Source organism: Nothoprocta perdicaria, unplaced genomic scaffold (genome assembly GCF_003342845.1).
Source record: "Nothoprocta perdicaria isolate Ctin4 unplaced genomic scaffold, notPer1 scaffold_8, whole genome shotgun sequence".
Lineage (NCBI taxonomy): Eukaryota > Metazoa > Chordata > Aves > Tinamiformes > Tinamidae > Nothoprocta > Nothoprocta perdicaria.
Genome location: NW_020456087.1, coordinates 940,986 through 957,974, shown reverse-complemented (window position 1 = coordinate 957,974; position 16,989 = coordinate 940,986). Strand labels below are relative to the sequence as shown.

Here is a 16,989-nt window from a genome sequence, read left to right as displayed (position 1 = left end):
ACTTTTAATAATACTTTTCCTAAAGCTTCTCCTGTAGAGAATCTCATACAGCCAACCTGGTTCGCATTCCTTCTTGCTAAATAAAGATCACTGCATAAGCCCCGTGTTTGAATGGGCTCGGTATCCTGAGAGGCTTGGCTGCCCAGCAGGATTGCTCTTTTCTTACTATTTATTATTTGCTGATAGGCTCATCAGTGATTTTTTCATTCACTTTAAAACATTTTCTAAACTTGGAAGTTTAGCAAGACTATTATTAAATCCTTCAGGGCTCCAACAGAAACACTTCCATGTCATTATTCTCTGCTTATGATTACTTTGAGATCTGTGAACTATCATTTTCTTAATCTACATAGCATGTTTTACTCTCTTTTATATAATAATTATTATTTTAAATCAGAATATCATGAGATACATCAAACGTCTACAGTAATTACACAGTACTTTTGTCAATCAAACTTGCAAATTGCTTCAAGAATTCAATCATATGTAAAGCAACATTTTGCACAAAGCCAAATGACCAATATTAGTTATATTCCTACCCTATAAAATTTAATCAACTGAATCCTCTATCAGTTTTTCCATTCAAGCCTGTAGCCTACTGTCCATGTAGCCTACTGGCCTACATTCACCCAAATCACTTCAATAGATAGTATTTTTTCCAGTATTCAAAAGAAATATTCCTTGTTCTTTTTCAGAATTCCTGTAATTATGAGAAATTAACATCAGAGGTCTGCAGAGACAGCTCTGTTGAACCCTACCGATAGAATAACCTTTCTATTCACTGGTTTCCAGACCAGCATTTACTGGTTTCCAGACCAGCATCTATGCCCACACATCAAACAGCAGCAAATCAGCAAGTTTGTAAAATACAACTGAAAACAGAAAAACATCACAGAAAGGGAATCTCTTGCATGACTCTTAATTTCTTCCTATATTTTTGGCCCAACACTATTTTGAAAATTAACCCATCAATTCTGCAATTAAAAGCAGGGTGAATTAAGCACATTGCATGAGGAATCTCACCACACCAAAACCATGGTTCCACCTGCCCCGAAGCCCTGTAGAAGAGTCCCCAACACCCCAGGCCTAGAGAAGCTGACGTTCGGGGCACACCCAGCGACAGCTCCTCGGAAACACTGCCCAGCCTCCAGGTACTTGCAGCTGAGCAACATCCCAAGCCAGAAATGATGTCCTATTTACAAGACATTTCTCAGGGGATTTTTTCCAGTTGTTTTTGTTATGAACTTGCGCAAAACTTTAACATCCACAACACTCAGTGACAAACTTAGAGTTTAACTGTGAGCTACTCAAGAAATTCCTTTTTCTTTGCTTAGAATTTGCTGCCAGTCAGCTTCATTAATGACTCCCTAGTTGACACTCACCATTTCCATATTCCGAGATCCTTCAGACTGTTAGGCTATATCCTCTTTTCAGTCATCTCTCTCCCAGGCTGAGGACCTCCTCAGTCACTCCTCCTATGAAAGCTCTTCCACACGGTTCGTATCCTTCTGCCCTTCTCTATCTTCTCAGTTTTGCTACGTCCCTGTTGAGCTCGCGGGATCCAAACTGCAAGGACCGCTCACGATGTGGCTCTGCCACCGATTTATATAGCAGCATCATAATGTGTCTTTTGATTTGTTCCCTATTCTGCCTAATTCCTAGGATCGATTTCCTTCTCACTGCTAAGCAGCAACAATCACCTCAGATGACTTTCCATGCGAAAGACTGTCTCACCCTCTACCTACATCACTTAATATTTACCTCAACTGAATTTAATCAGCTATTTGGGAGGCCTCCAGGCCACTCGCAGCACTCCTCAGGCTGTACAGACTTGGAAATAGACATTTTAGCAAGAAAGGTAACTGCCCACCAGACCAGTCCATTCCCCCGTGGGACAACCAGCCTTCCAAGAGTTTCTGGGGGAATCTCTGCCACTGGATTTGCTTAAATCAAGCCTGCCAGTAGCTAGAGTGAGACATAGGCCTCAGATATCTTAATAACTAAATCACTACTTTCTTTGTTACAACTATTTGTGCTAGCTACAAAAGTTCACCAGCTCACAAGTGGCCACATTGTCTCTGTAATCCATGAATTTCACAGGATTTGCTGGGGCTAGACTTCAGCCTACAGTTACTTCCTTGAGAGAATGTGACTCAATGTTCTTCAGGCATCAGAGTCAGTAGCAGATCTGAGTCAGCAACAGAAATACCTGCAAATTTCATTCGCCCCAAAATCCACCGAAATTGATTTTTTAATTACGTGGTTGTTGTTTCACAGATATGTTGCAAATTAATAATAAAGCAATCGTAGTTCAAAGGCATATTAGTGTTTTATCTTTAATGCCTAAAAGTAAATAATGACAAATACTATGTGAGCTAATTATTAAAATTATATTTTAAGAAGCAGTGTAAGAGGGGAAGATAAGGGGATGAAATTGTTCCCAAGCTGTCAGAATTCAGATACAAAAGACTCTGGAAAAAATAATTTTCTTAAGCACCTATACACACTCTCCTTAATGGGTTGTTCAGGAATCCTTTCATTTATTGTAATGTAAATTACATAAATCATCCCTAATGCCATTATGTGGACGTCACCTTTTCCTGACTGATAACATGGGTGTCCACTACTACCACCGTCACCAAAATATATCTTGTCCATGTTACATTCTCCCTGGATTAATCTACTGTGCTTTTCTTTCATAAATAAATTAATTCTATTCACAAAAAAAACCCTGTTTTCAGCAGCAGTTGTTCAATGCCTCCATATCTGTTTCCACAAGGCATTACAGCAGCTTTTTATCATACAGCATAGCTTATTTGGTGAGTTATTTTTGTTACAGAAGAAATACTTATTTCACTGGCCTTTTTTGAATGAAATAATTTTCAATCTACAACCAGTTTAGAAGATTGGCAGGCTTTGGAAACAAGCACATATCTGTCTACAGTATTCATCACCAAATGCCCTAAGGCATTTGCAATTATTAGATAAAAATTGTTGTCTCTGCAGCTTCTTTAATTATGTCCTCCGATTTTTTTTATTTACACTAAATTTTAGACATTACATATTCTTTTCCACTACCAAGCAAGTTTATAAAAACTGAGTCTTCAATTCATATTTCAATTTTGCTTCCCAATGGAATTAACTCCCTCAGTTTTCTTATTCTCTTCATCACTGCAGAAGGAAATGGTAGTATGTTAAAATACTTAAAAGTCAGGTTTGCAAAAAGAAGGGAAAAAAAAGAGAGAAACTGGAGGACTCTCTATTAATAGCAAAAATACAAAAGAAAATTATTAAAGTTCAAGTGAACAAATACAAATTTGCCTGTATTTTAAAATACAGGCAAACACAAATAAGCATCTCCTTTTTTAAACATACAAAGATAACTGCCCAAATCAAACACCTTGGAGACTTTAAAATGCTCTGTCTCCGGTTAAATGTTACTTTACACAGAGATATTTAAAAAGATCAATTTTCTTTGACAAGCTAAAATGTGCTTGTAAGTTACCATTATAAAATCTGATGCTTTCAGATTACATTTCCACAAGTTAATTTAGTCATCTCATAGTTGTAGGCAATTTTCCTCTAAGTGACTAGATTGCTCTTCTTGGTGGAGATTTCCACTCCTCCTCCTTCCTCTCCCACCTCCTCTTATTTCATATTCAAATACAGCTCTGAAATAAAGTTGGCTGAAGGAGAGGAAGAGGGTACATAAAAACACGAGTAAGTGAGGACTTAAGGCGGGACGGAGTGAACAACAAGGATAAAAGCAGCAAAGCAAAGGAAGAGGCAGACAGAATGATAGGGAGTAGAAGGCAAAAAGGATGTAAACCAGGCAAACTGATGTCTCTTATTTGCATTAGCAAAATGTACTTGCTGTCAATATTCTAGCTGCAAATGCTCATACAGACAAATCACAAACGGGCTGCTGGATTTCTGTTCTTCAGCACAATGTTAGCTGGTATTTAATCCTAACGCTGAGGATCCACAGTCCAGTGCACAGTCCAGTGGCATGCTGCCACCACAAGAGAAGCTCTTGCTCCTTCCCTTCCTGGCAGTCCCAGAGCTTCCCATTCCCCAAGATCTTTCCCTCCTCACCCAGCCATTCGGTTTCATGTTCCTGCCAATTCCTTTCCTTCCATGCACGCAGTCCAGTCAGGTAGAGGTTCATACCTCGCGATGGGCCAAATCCATAAATCTACTTAAGAAGTGCCTTTCAAATTCATTTTTTCAGAAGAGAAAAGATGATGACAATTTATTACAGAGAGCAGAAGCAAATTATAGTGTCACTTCAAATTCATTACCTTTTTATTGATAAAAACTGAGCAACAGAGAAGTAGGTATGGGTAACAGACAAAACACATTCATTTGGCTTCTACGCACACACAAAAGACAGGAAAAAATCTAAAATAATTATAACCATCTTCATGTTTTAGTAGTGACCAACTTGACAACTAAAGCAACTGAAAACTGCACACACAGTTACTTACAGGTGGAAAACTGGATCAAGTGAAGCCAGGCACAAGTGAGACTGGTAACAGCTACTCTGCATTCCCTGGTATTTGAAAGGGAGGAAGAGGGCAATCCAAACCTATCTTTTACAGTCAGAACAACTAGTGTTAGATGACTCCTTTTGTTGCTTATGGTAAAAGTCAGGTTCTTACTCTCATAGAAATCACTTTTTCCTCCCCTTCCATCCGAAGTGACACTATGCAATGAAAGGGAACAAGCAAAGTGTTTCCATTGTCACTGTCGTGCCTGGGGTACCGTGCCCATCTCAAATGCTGAGGGAACAAAGCCTCTATCAGCAGCTAACTGCAAAGCCTTTGCAGTTTTCATCCTTAGGGTAATATAGTCCGTGAAAAAGAAAGGCTGAAAGAAGTAGCAAATACACTGCTGTTTTTCTTAAAAAGATGCTTTGGGGATGACAATGTAAAAGAAAAAGGTACAAAAATCAACCATATCTAAGAGAGACCAGTGACAGAGAGCAAGGGAAAGAGAGAGCAAGGGCACCCAGCCTTCACAGAACCTCCTGGGACAGTTAATGAGCATCTACACTCACCTCCTCATGTACAACAGCAGGTATCAAGGAGCAGGTTTGGTTTATTTTTCAGAAGACCCAGTCAGGAGTCCACAGAGTGCAGTGCAGAGGATCAGTAACAGCTGGAAGTGCTGGAGCTCCCAGCCTCTGTGGACTTGCTAAAGGAAACCTGCCTGCATTCCGGGTATTTTCAGTGTGATGGATGATTTGTCTGCCAAACGGAAAGGCAGCTTTATGTGCAAAGCCTGCATGGTGAACACAGCACAGCAATAGCTTCAGACTAGGCTAATGTTACTGGGCTGCGAGCACTGGCTCATTTCTCAGTCCATCTTCTTCACTAATGGCTTTCCCTATTCCCAAGTACCAGACACACTGTGCGAGACAATCAAGGGAGATTGACCCCCAAGTGTCTTGACCCCTGAGACACTCGAACGAGACACAGGCACTAGCTTGGAGGACAGGTCTGGAAGGAACCTGCATAGGAAGTATATTGGCATGAGAAATCCAAAACAACAGGAAGCGCCTGCATTTCAGCTAAAACAGGTTTTGAAGGCCCTTTACCTCTGCAGTGAAACATAGGGCTACCAGGATGATCAGGGGCCTGGAACATCTGCCCTATGAGCAAAGGCTGAGAGAGCTGGGCCTGTTCAGCCTGGAGAAGAGGAGGCTGAGGGGGGACCTGATCAGCGTGTATAAATACCTCAAGGGAGGCAGTGAGGAGGAGGGGGGTGGTCTCTTTTCAATGGTGGACAGAGATAGGACTAGAGGAAACGGCCACAAACTGAGGCACCAAAAGTTCCACAGGAACTTAAGGAAGCATTTCTTCACTGTGAGGGTGACAAAGCACTGGAACAGGCTGCCCAGAGAGGTTGTGGAGTCTCCTTCTTTGGAGATCTTTAAAACCCGCTTGGATGCAGCCCTGTGCCACGTGCTCTAGGTGACCCTGCGTGAGCAGGGGGGTTGGACTCGATGACCTCTGAGGTCCCTTCCAACCTTCGGCATTCTATGATTCTATGATAACTTTCATCTTGGTAGTCTCCCTCTTACTTGTATCTACAGATTCCAGTCAAGAAGTGGTTTAGCCTAAAGGAAAACCTGTTAAAAAAGCCAGTCGATATTTGTAGTCTGTCATGTTCCCAGCTGAACTCTATCTTCTAACAATATAAAAACCAAATTACACACAGAGAAAAAGAACAGACTCCATGAATACAGAAATGAGAGTGGGCCGGCATTTTTCCATTATAACACTTTGCATTACACACTTCCTTGGACTTAGGAAAGGCGACAGGGAAGACTGCCAACAGGGCATCTTTGCCTGAAACAGTGCAAACACTTTCTCTGCAGCAGCTATTCTGATATCCTTCCTTAGCACTTAGTTTAGGCACAGAATCTAATCCCATCAACCTTCTATTACCACTCACCTATCTGTTTATAATACTCAGCTCTCTGGCAGCTCAGTTCTGCCACCATTTTCGCATCAGAAAGTTAGCTGTCTAAAATGATTGTTTTTCTATTAATGCCTGCAATTATGGCTTGCAGCTTTTATAACACAAAAAGATCACTACAACAGTGTCAACCCTAATACGACACCCGATTTGAGCTCTTCTCCTCTGGCCCCTGCCATTCTGAAGGAAGCTGCACTAGCTGGTGACACAGGCTGCATGTTGAAGCACATGCACATATTCAAGAAGAAAACATCACATTATCAGTCTGTTTTCAATCAAGATCTTAAAAAGAAAGAGAGAGGGTATTATCAGACTCGCAATCCAAATTATCTTCGGCACATTCAGAAATATCACTTTTTATGAGCTGAGATGATGAGTGTGTACTGTCAAAGGAAGGTCATCTGATTCACATCCCAGTAAAGGTTGAAAATGAGTCAGAATCAAACAAAACATAATCCCTCCCCATTCCACCTTATTCTGTCCCTCAAACATGTTTTTTTTATTAAAAGAGCTTCCAGTTCACAATTTTACACATATGGAGGGTTTGCAAGAAAGGACAACAACAGGACGGAGAGTTCCCACGAGCCGAGAGCTGCCATGACCCTGTAACATCTCTTCCCACAGCTAATGCCACAAAGACATTAGCCTCTTTTTGAAACACAGACTCTGGCAAATGCCCCAGCATTCTTCACACATTTCTACCCAAATCTGCCTAAAATATAAACAGAGGACAGGGAAGTAGAGAGGGGAAGCCCAGGGGACACAACCTGTATGTGTTCAGTAGAGCCCTCTTCCCATGCAACAGTCAGAAATACTGAGGATGCCTCTAAGCAGAGCTTGGCTTTGCTAGAAAGAGAGGTGGAAGTGAAGAACAAAAGGTCACAAACTAGATGAGGAGCCACTGTGCAATTTGGACAGGCACAAAATATGTGTAGGGGCACATCGATCGAGAGAAAGCTTAGGAACAGAATTCCCATTAATATTATTATTGGAAAAGAACCAATACTTCACAGACAAGCAAAAGACAAAGTCCCTGCTCTGCAGAGCTTGCAGTCTAATTCAGGTGATTAACCATCAGAAAATCAATGAGAAGTAATGTGTAAAAAGGAATCTGAAAAAAAAAAAGGAGAATAAAATCAATTAAAGAAAGGTGTCCAAATCAAGGACAGTATGAAAAAAAATAATAATCACAAAGTCCATGGAGAAACAGCAAAATTCAAAGCAAGGAGAGAAGGCAGAAGTAAAGATTGGAGAAAGGGAAGGGAATATCATAGTGAACACTGAAAGTGGAGTGTAGAGTATGAAACGTACTGTGTGAGTGGAAGAGTCAGAGCAATTGGCCTTCTCATTAAAGAACTTCACTGGCAGAAAAGTCAGAGACAGCGACGTTGCAGAAACCAACATGAGCAACACAGAGACTCTAGTTGGGACAGAGCTCGTTTTAGGGGTGTTACAGAAACAAGAATATGATTAAACAAGAGAAGCAGTGAATCAGGCGAGTTCAATATTTTTATCAAGTTTTCTAGCCTGTGAATTCAAATATGGACATGGCAACAGGCAGACAGGAATGAGGACAACTTGTTCTACATTTAAACTTACTGAATTGTGTTCTCATAACCAAAATGTACTTAAAGCCACATTCAGGACAAATATTCTCAAAATTTAATAGAGTAAAAGATTAAGGCACTAGATGAGAGAAGGATGTCTGTCAGAAATTCTTCTCAATTCAGGAATATGGAATATAACAAGTTAGTCAACGCAGCCAAGGTTTGAGGAATTAAAATACAAGTGAAAAGCTTATTGTACTGATTTTAATGGAGCCAGGATTTAATCTTTGTAGTCCAATTTGACTCTATCCAAGTCTAAATCATAAAGCATTAAAAATAGCTGGGAAATATGAAACCAATTATTTTTTTTTTCTTTTTATTCCTTGCCATTAGCTTCACAGTAATAACCTCTATACACACCTATGGTCACATCTTCCTGAGATGAAATCAGAAGGTTGCAATGAAAAAAAGAAGCCTTATGCTACATTTATATGTACCTCAAGCTTTGGAATCACTTCAATCATCACACAGTTCTGAGCACATTTTAGACATAAAATAGGGTGGAAATGGGCATATAAAAACATACGTTGCTGAGCATCAATTAACAATTACATTTTCTTGATAAATACATTCTTTCACAACACAAAATCCAGCACTTCCTATTTTTAATTCACACTGAAAAAAAGGACAGCTTGTCTGCATAGGACAAAAGAGATGAATCTGTGATGTTAGGAACACTTCAGGAGGAAGCACAGAGCAGATGGAGAACCAGCTTACACTGATGCCAAATTCTGTGATTTTATTGCAAATCTTGGGGGGGGAGGAGGACGGCGTTTGCTTGGGAGAGGTTTTCAGGAATGGGGGTGCTGCATTTGCATAGATTTCAGATTCCTGATTTATCTACAGGCAAATAAAATAGCGGTGTCTCTTACATCTATGAACAAGGCCATAACTCTGGACTACTCAAGGCATAATTGTGGCTAAGATCCATGCAGGTGAAAATGGGACCATCCCCAATATGGAAAAGTACCTACTGCAGGACTGCCTTTGAAAAAGGCAGCTGCCTCACGTGCAATTGTAAAGACATAAAAAGAGTCTTTAATGATTTCTCAGTTGTTGTTCTCAGAGCTGATAAACAACAACCCCTCATTACTTGAGATATCTCAATGGTACAAGAAACAGAGATACAATTTGACATCTGTTTAAACGGTGGCAGCATCTGAGAGTTGGGGGATTTTGTGCATTTGTTTTGCTGAATCCAACAGGAGGACTGGGAGGGTGTCTGCGTCTTCAACTAGGGGAAGATTTTTTGTCTAAAAACAACCCTCCCTTAAAAAGGAGGGCTCTGTGAACCTCTCCATGCTCATACATCTCTTGCCTCCCTTTGCCTTTATTGACATAAGAATTGGGCCAAGGGGACAGCCCTTGCTTGCTTCTTTTTACCTCTAAGAAGAATTATATTAATAGCAAATGTCTTCTTATAAGTCTGAACAAGTTGCATTCTACCCAAGTATATGAAAATTAACAGGAATATTATCCAGTTACAACATTAGTATAAAATACCAGAGTTTTCCTACTAAATTCTTCCTCTTTGAGGATCAATGAGGAAAATTGCTCAAGCAAGAAAAAAAGTGGAAAACTAGGGTACCTTCCAGAAAAGAAAGCTATAGGGAGACATATTATGATCATAAATAATTTTACAGAACTTGCATTCTGAACAAAAATCAGTTGAAGGTGGAAAACCAATGCTATTGCAAAGTGGAAGCCCAATGGATACTACCATAATCCATAACAATGAGTCAGGCAGTTCCGTAAAAATAACTGATTTTCAACTGTTAAGAGATCAGAGAACTTTTTTTTTAAATTCAGAAACAGGCCTGCCATTTCTAGCCTCCCTTGTACGAGCAGAATTCATATGGAAATAAGAAAGCTATATATTCTTCACCCACAATCTTTTCTACGTCTCTATCAAGATATCCTTATTTTAAGCACAAGCCTCCCTCCCAAAGCTCATCTTTCCAGCTTTTCCAAGACACGCAGTCTTCTGCATACTACTGTTTCTCTTACTAGCATACATATATCAATCACAAAGATGACAAAAATGCAGTGATATATTGCAGTACTCATCAAAATTACACAGACAGGCTCAAAAGCAAAAGGTTTAAAAGACAAAACAGTGTTTTAGGGAATGGAAATCAACTCCTACCTTACAATTCCTATACTTAACATTTGCTACTATTCTGCTCCAGTAACTGCTCTTTTGCTTGTTACTTCACCTTAATTTTAGCATTCAAGTGCTAAGGACCTACATAAGACCTACATAAATTATACATGTTCTCACAGTACCAAGACCATTCTGCCAGGCTGAGCTACACAGCATCATCTTCCTTACCTTTTAAGGTCACCAGAATCATCCAGCCATGACCAAAAAAGAAAAGGGGTGGGGAGGAGAAGGAAGGGATTCACATCCAGATTTATATTTTTCACCTTGATACTGATTACTTCACAACTCAACGTGCAGCTTTTGAGACTGAGCTAATGGCAGTTTTGGGTTGCTCTAGAGGTAATGCCTAATACCTTGAAAGGAACTTTGACCAAGTCCTTGCCCAGGTGCGCAAGGAGATAAGCATCATACTTTTAAATCTGAAGCATCTATTCACAACCAAAAACCAAGGAAGGTCTGAAATCTATTTTGAGGCACTTTACACCAGTCGGTCAAAGAATGAGGACAGCTCTTCAAACACGGCAAGTTTCTTCTAGCAAAGTAAGGTTAGCCGATCACTTCCACTTGCCTTGTTCTTCTGCTTCACTAGCATCTTTGCTAAATTGATTCGAGATATATTCCCTTCAGGCTTCACAATGGACTTGTACTTTACACCAGCCAGATGTCAAAGCAATGCAGAAAATAGTCTACTTCGCTATTTACAAGGTTAATTAAAGAAAATACTTATACATATAAACTCTATATGCACAAACATGTGTTTAACAAAGGATGGTCAGAAATTACTAAAAGTGTAAAGAAAAAGATGCAAGCAGAACTACCACCCTACTCTATAAATATCTAAAATAAGCCCTAACAAAGTAGTTCTGTGAGGCTTGTAAGAGCAGCCATCACCAAAGCCACCTGACAGTTCTCTATTAAGGCCACTTGCAATCACTTAAAAGTTTGCTACTTAGTCTGAATGTTTCCAAGCGTCCACTCCAGATGATTTTTCTTCATCCTCCTCCCACAAGCATCTTTAAAAAGTCCTTGAATGGCTGGAACATTTTTAAACCATGAAAAAAAAATATGGGAGAAAAAGCTCTCCTTTGAAAGGCTCTGCCCTTGAAAAATAGTAAGCATTTTCGTGCCTTGAATCAGCATCTTGAAACCAGGCTTGAAAATCTTTCCGCGAGATCTATACTTTGCTCATTTTGTGAAAAATCTGCCAAGATTTGGACGAGCTACAAGCCTCAAGAAATCTGAGTATGTAAATATTTAGTGACGAGATCTGCTGGAGCTTGACAACCAGTCTCCAAAAGGATGTATCCTGAGCGAGCTTCATCACAGCATCTCACAGTGCAAGTGCCAGTCCCATAAAGCAGCCCAATCAAGTTTCCTCTAACCTTTGGTTACCAGTGAAGAGCCAGATATTCCCTGCAAGAAAACTCTGCATGGAGCAGGAACAGGCACCTCAAGGAATAGAAAGTGCCACCTCTCATACATATGGCAGGCCCACCTCTTTAACACCAATATCTCTACAACAGTTTGGCAGAGCAGCCTTCCAGCTCGCGCCGTCGGATTTGGGACACAGCCCAGTGCTCCCCCCAGCTCCCATCTTAATTGAAGCAACAGTGATGCCCATCTCCTAGATCTAAAAGCTCCAACGCCAATGTCCACATCACGTAACATCTGTGCTCTCACTTTGCACTTTTTTGTTGTTTTGAACTAGAAAAATACACGCAGAATCATATTTATAAAAATATTAATGAAATAATCAAGCTTGGAAGTTTAATTCCTTGCAGGTCACAAATCTGTCTACGAGCTTTAATTTACTGTCATTAATGCTGTATGTTCCTAAACTATCTTTTGTATCTTTATTTAAATAAGATGACTTTCACAGGGAAAGAATCAGAGGCATATTTTGAAAAAGAATATTCTTTGTAGGACTCTTATTTCAACAGTAAGGCACTTAAATATTACACAGCAGAACAGTTTTCTAACCAAGCTTTTGCCACTAGACTCCTTAATTGCATTAATCACATTACTGTGTATTACAGTATGCTGCAAGATCCTTTTAAGCTTCCACAGTCACAAGCTTCTCCTCAGACCACTAAAAATAAATACCATCCCATTTTCAGTTTTTACACATAAGTCAAAAAAACAATGCAAGAACAGCACACAACACTACCAAGAAAAAAAAAGAAAAATCAATAAAAATAAACAGGCAGTCATGAATGCCTGTTAAAAGGTAACTCTGCAAAAGAAAACCTTGTTTTGTCACTGAGCTGCTTTACAGTCAGACTTAATACTCAAAAAGAAAAGAAAAAAAATCTAAAAGGATATCTGGAGGAAAAGCACAAAGACAGAAGACATTCCTGATTATAAAATAAACTATGACTACCATAAGGATGGAGTAATACTGTAAAATACATAAAAGAAAAAAATTAAATGGTAAGATATGCATTATTTAAATTGGACTATATACATATATATGTAAAAACATATATAATCACAGAGAATTAAGATTACAAGCACAAAACAAATACAGTAGTATTTGTTTTCAAAGAAATCCAAGAATTAAGCCAATCTTTCACTTCATGCCTGAAATCACCACTTGCAGCAGTTGAACACAAAAGGCGGAGACACATAAGAGTGTCTTTCTAATTAACCAGCAAACACTGAGATCTCTAATTTTCATTAGCTTAGAGAAGAAATAAAGTATGGAACTAATTTAAACTCTAACTCTACCCTATTTTTCTGTTAGTAACCAATGAAAAAAAGAAAATCTCAGTACCAACTTTTAAATGTGATTTCCCCCCCCGCCTTCACTTGACAAATTTTAAAGTTTCAACTTTGTAAAAAGTTACAACTTACAACTACAGGCAACTAAATTAAACACTTCCAAGTCAGTAATACTTCCCTCTCTATCTTCTTTCTATACATGCCAGGAAGGAAAAAGGCTATGTTTCGCTACCGTAGTAACTAGGCTTGCAAGCTTCGCTTGCTCAGTTAATTTCTGAGCTCCAACAACTTTTAGACACACACACACACTCTACATCAGATACATCAGTCCAAAAGCCAGCTCCAACACAGCACTGCACATGTTCTCAGTAGCCAAAGACCAACTCTGAATTCTCTCAACACTTGCTCTTTTAAAGCAAGTCTAGCACCTTTGGAACAGCACATCTTTCAATTCTGGAAGTTTTGAATATTTACCTGGTTATGGTGAAGAAAAAAAAAAACATGTTATTCAATATAATTTATAGTCTGGCCATGACAAAAGAAAAATCAACATCCAGGCATATTGTGAACAACACAGAAAGAGTTGATCACAAAAGATCTCACTGCAGCATAAGTTCATGTTCTTTTTTGCGAGTGCTCATTTCAGAGTGCAACACATTTTCCTTCTACTTCAGCCAAGCATGATTTTGTTCATCCACTAGTATCTAAACAATGTTATCTACACTACAAAGTCAACAGCTTGTATTAGCTAGCAAGCAAGAACTGCATTTCTAATTCTAAGAGTGAAGGTTCAGTGTTTTAAAATGAATTTTCCATGGTGTTTATTAAACACTTTTAATGATCCGCTCTCTTTCCAGATATTATCTGTAGGCAAGTATAACGATGCAAACAAAAGCTGACAGATTTCATTGCCAAGAACTCATACAGTTTGTACCAGACCAAAATATAACATTTCATCGGAAATATTAACTTTAAGATCATTCTAATTCAGAGCATAGGAATAAATAGAGCTGGTCAGTAATGATTCTTTCAATCATCGTTCCTGTTCAAAAACATATAAGAATGTTCACTGCATTTTCCCCTACATAACCATTTCTACCGTTTTGCCTTCATATTCCAGTTATTCACGTCACAATCATTTTCTTCAAGACATAAGTGTGTATGTATAATAAAGGACTTGAAATACTTCTCTTCGAAGCAGAATATGAGGTTAAAAGAAAACAAAAGAAAAGAATAAAATAAGAAAAGAATATATCTAGACAAATAATCTCTAGCAAGGTTGGAATAGTTATTTATAGCTTTTCACGGAAGAGTCTTCTAACACAATGGCATACATCATGACTTTGTAAAATAATTTCATTCTTTTGCGCAACAGTCCTATTCATGTATAGTTTAAAAAGAATGAATATATAAATATAGCCTGCCTCTCCTGCTGTTTCTTCTACTACGCCCTTTAAAGATGGAAAAACAACTGATCTTTGGTATCAAGATGAGTAGAACTTGCTATTCCCATACAAGATACGTAGACCACTGGCTACAAAGCACTGTCAAAACAAACAAGAGTCAACAGCTGTTTTGACTGCCTTGCTGTGCTTAGTTGCACTAACAAACTTAGTTTTCTGGAAACACTCTAACAGCTCCAAGGTCAGTAAGAAATTCATTATTTGCAAGAACAGGCTCAAAGTCTATGGAAACATACTTAGACCTATACGACCATTATACAAAGGCTTAGTGGCAGCAGCTGTCTTCTCTCTCCAATATACCACGGCCTGGGGCAACGTGTTTGCTGCCAGGAACGCGCTGAACGCTCCCAGACAGTCAGTGGTGTATTTACTCTTGCAGACGGGAACAGGATTCTAGCACCCTGTTGCAGCATCTACAACAGCCAGAACTCCAGTAAAGTTTCAAAATGCCAAATGGAAAAGCCAGGGCAGAGTGCACCAAACGCTTACCTGCTGAGCTAAGCAGAACGTTGAAGTCGGTTCCTCTCTGCGACTCCGCGCTGTCGTTCTCTCTCTCTGCATCCTCGTAGCGGCTCCAGTTGGAAACGATCTTTCTTCTCGAATAGCTTTTCAGGTCTTCCTTTTCTTCTTCCTCTCGCAACTCATCATCGCCACCCTCTCCCTGTGAAATTTAAATGGCCAGTTGAGCCACTGCAACCCAACAGCATTTCATCCCGCAGTTAAACAGTCACGCCAACAACCCCAGCCACAGAAGCAAAGCCCAGACAGACAGACAAGCCTGGACCAGCAGCCGTGCAATCAAGCTTTTCAATTAGGTGCCACCATTTGTCCTGAAGATAGCTCCTTATTACTGAAAGTCCCTAGCAAAACTTCAGTGCTGTTTGGGGACATGGATTCATCTGCTGCCCTTTCCCCCCTGTTCTGGAAGCCCAAAGCGAGCAGCTTCCTTCCTGATAACCAGCATTGTGGGGAGCAGAGCTAAGAATTTAACAGCAGTGCCTCTGTGCAAGGGCTGCAGTGGTACAGGGGGTCAGTTATAGGGCTCGTGTTTGTTGAATTGCACAGGAGAAAAAAAAAAAAAAAAGACAACATAAAACTGTCAAAAAACCCCATCACATAAGAGTGATCTGCACAGAGATTTCCATTACGGCCAACTGTGTGCTCGAGTAATGTGAAGTAATTCAACACATATTTCCTCCATGAAAATCTTTTTAATAAAATATGCATGGAAACAGAAGACAGACCACAGGCAGCCAAGCTCAGTCCCCTCCAGAAAGTAAGGGGGTTCTCCCTTCCCTCTCCAAGGGGGAACTCACAGCAGAGTCTGCTGAGGATTCAAGCAAAATGGGCATCAGGAGTCGGGTCACAGAAAGCTCTCCTTGGGCCCAGGCATTACAGGGGTCTCCTCTCCCAGAGCATGGATTAGAGCTGGAATGGCAATTGGTTCTCAAAGGGAAGACCTGAGCACCATGAGAGAGAAGCACTGAGCGCAGCAGCATTTCGGTGCAAAATACCTTCTATGGAAGCCCAAGCCCCTTCCCAAACACCTCCAGGCAGTTCTCGTCCTCTCATAAACCATTGTGCTCCTGACATAAAATTCAATTTTGCTATCACAAGAATAAGTTCATTCTTCATAACTAGGGCAGTGAAATTCAAGTTCTTCTATGTTAGTATGTTACTGAGAAGTTCAGTCACCCCATTCAGCATAAAATATTTGTGAAAAGCAAAGCTGCCTTTCTGTAAGTCATTATATATTAACAAGGCAAATGTCATTTCAGCTCACCATCACGAATGTTCTTAAGGCGAACTTTAGCTTTAAGAGCTTAAACCAAATGTAACCCTGAATTAAGTGTGAAGAGCAATTAAAGTCAAACTGAACACCCTTGTAAATGAAAAGCTGCAACATCACATGTAGAAAGGTTACTAAAAAGAAATCATATACAGCAATGCAGCCCAGGCCTTATACTAGCGCTTAGGACTAGTTTTGAAAATGCAGTAAAAATGACCAAAACTAGCAGTGAGGCCACTGTGAGGCAAAAATCCACAAAAATCAATACTATCAATACTGAGGGAAGAGCCATTTCATGGCTTTTATACCCACTGCAGAGCACATTTTAAACTTGGCTGTGGGAGATGAGATCTTCCCAAAAGAGTCTCACATTGCTGCACATCACACAGCAAAATCAGAACTAGAGTAACAACCTCGCCCCCCACAAACAACTCCCCAATAAAGCAAGCTTCTCTATCACTGTTTGGGAGCCTGATCAGCATTAAGGAATGGTGAAATCATCGAACAGCAAAATAAGCGGGTTGAAAACCTACTACAATTAGTAAAAAATAAATTTAAAAAGATTTATCACATTTTAATAGAACAGCTGACAACACAGGAAAAATCTGTGCATTTTCAATACTGTGTAATTTGTTTTCATTTTAGGTAAATTCCCTTTTCTTTCTATACATCACATATATACACTAAAATAGCTGTTGTAGACAAGTGGTTGCATAACTAAGGCAGATGAAATCAGAACTGTATTGGGAACTGATCCACAGC

The 16,989-nt window shown here is 39.6% G+C and overlaps 1 protein-coding gene across 1 annotated transcript in view; it reads right to left on the bottom strand.

Moving 5' to 3' along the window:
* AVEN (apoptosis and caspase activation inhibitor) overlaps nucleotides 1-15,937 on the bottom strand; it is a 59,684-nt gene extending 43,747 nt beyond the window's left edge. The window contains exons 1-2 of the mRNA XM_026051843.1: nucleotides 15,755-15,937; nucleotides 14,928-15,099 (exon numbers count right to left, since the gene is read on the bottom strand). Coding sequence (XP_025907628.1) covers nucleotides 14,928-15,099; nucleotides 15,755-15,937 — 355 coding nt within the window. The remainder of the gene's footprint in view (nucleotides 1-14,927; nucleotides 15,100-15,754) is intronic.
* Nucleotides 15,938-16,989: the final 1,052 nt, after the last annotated feature.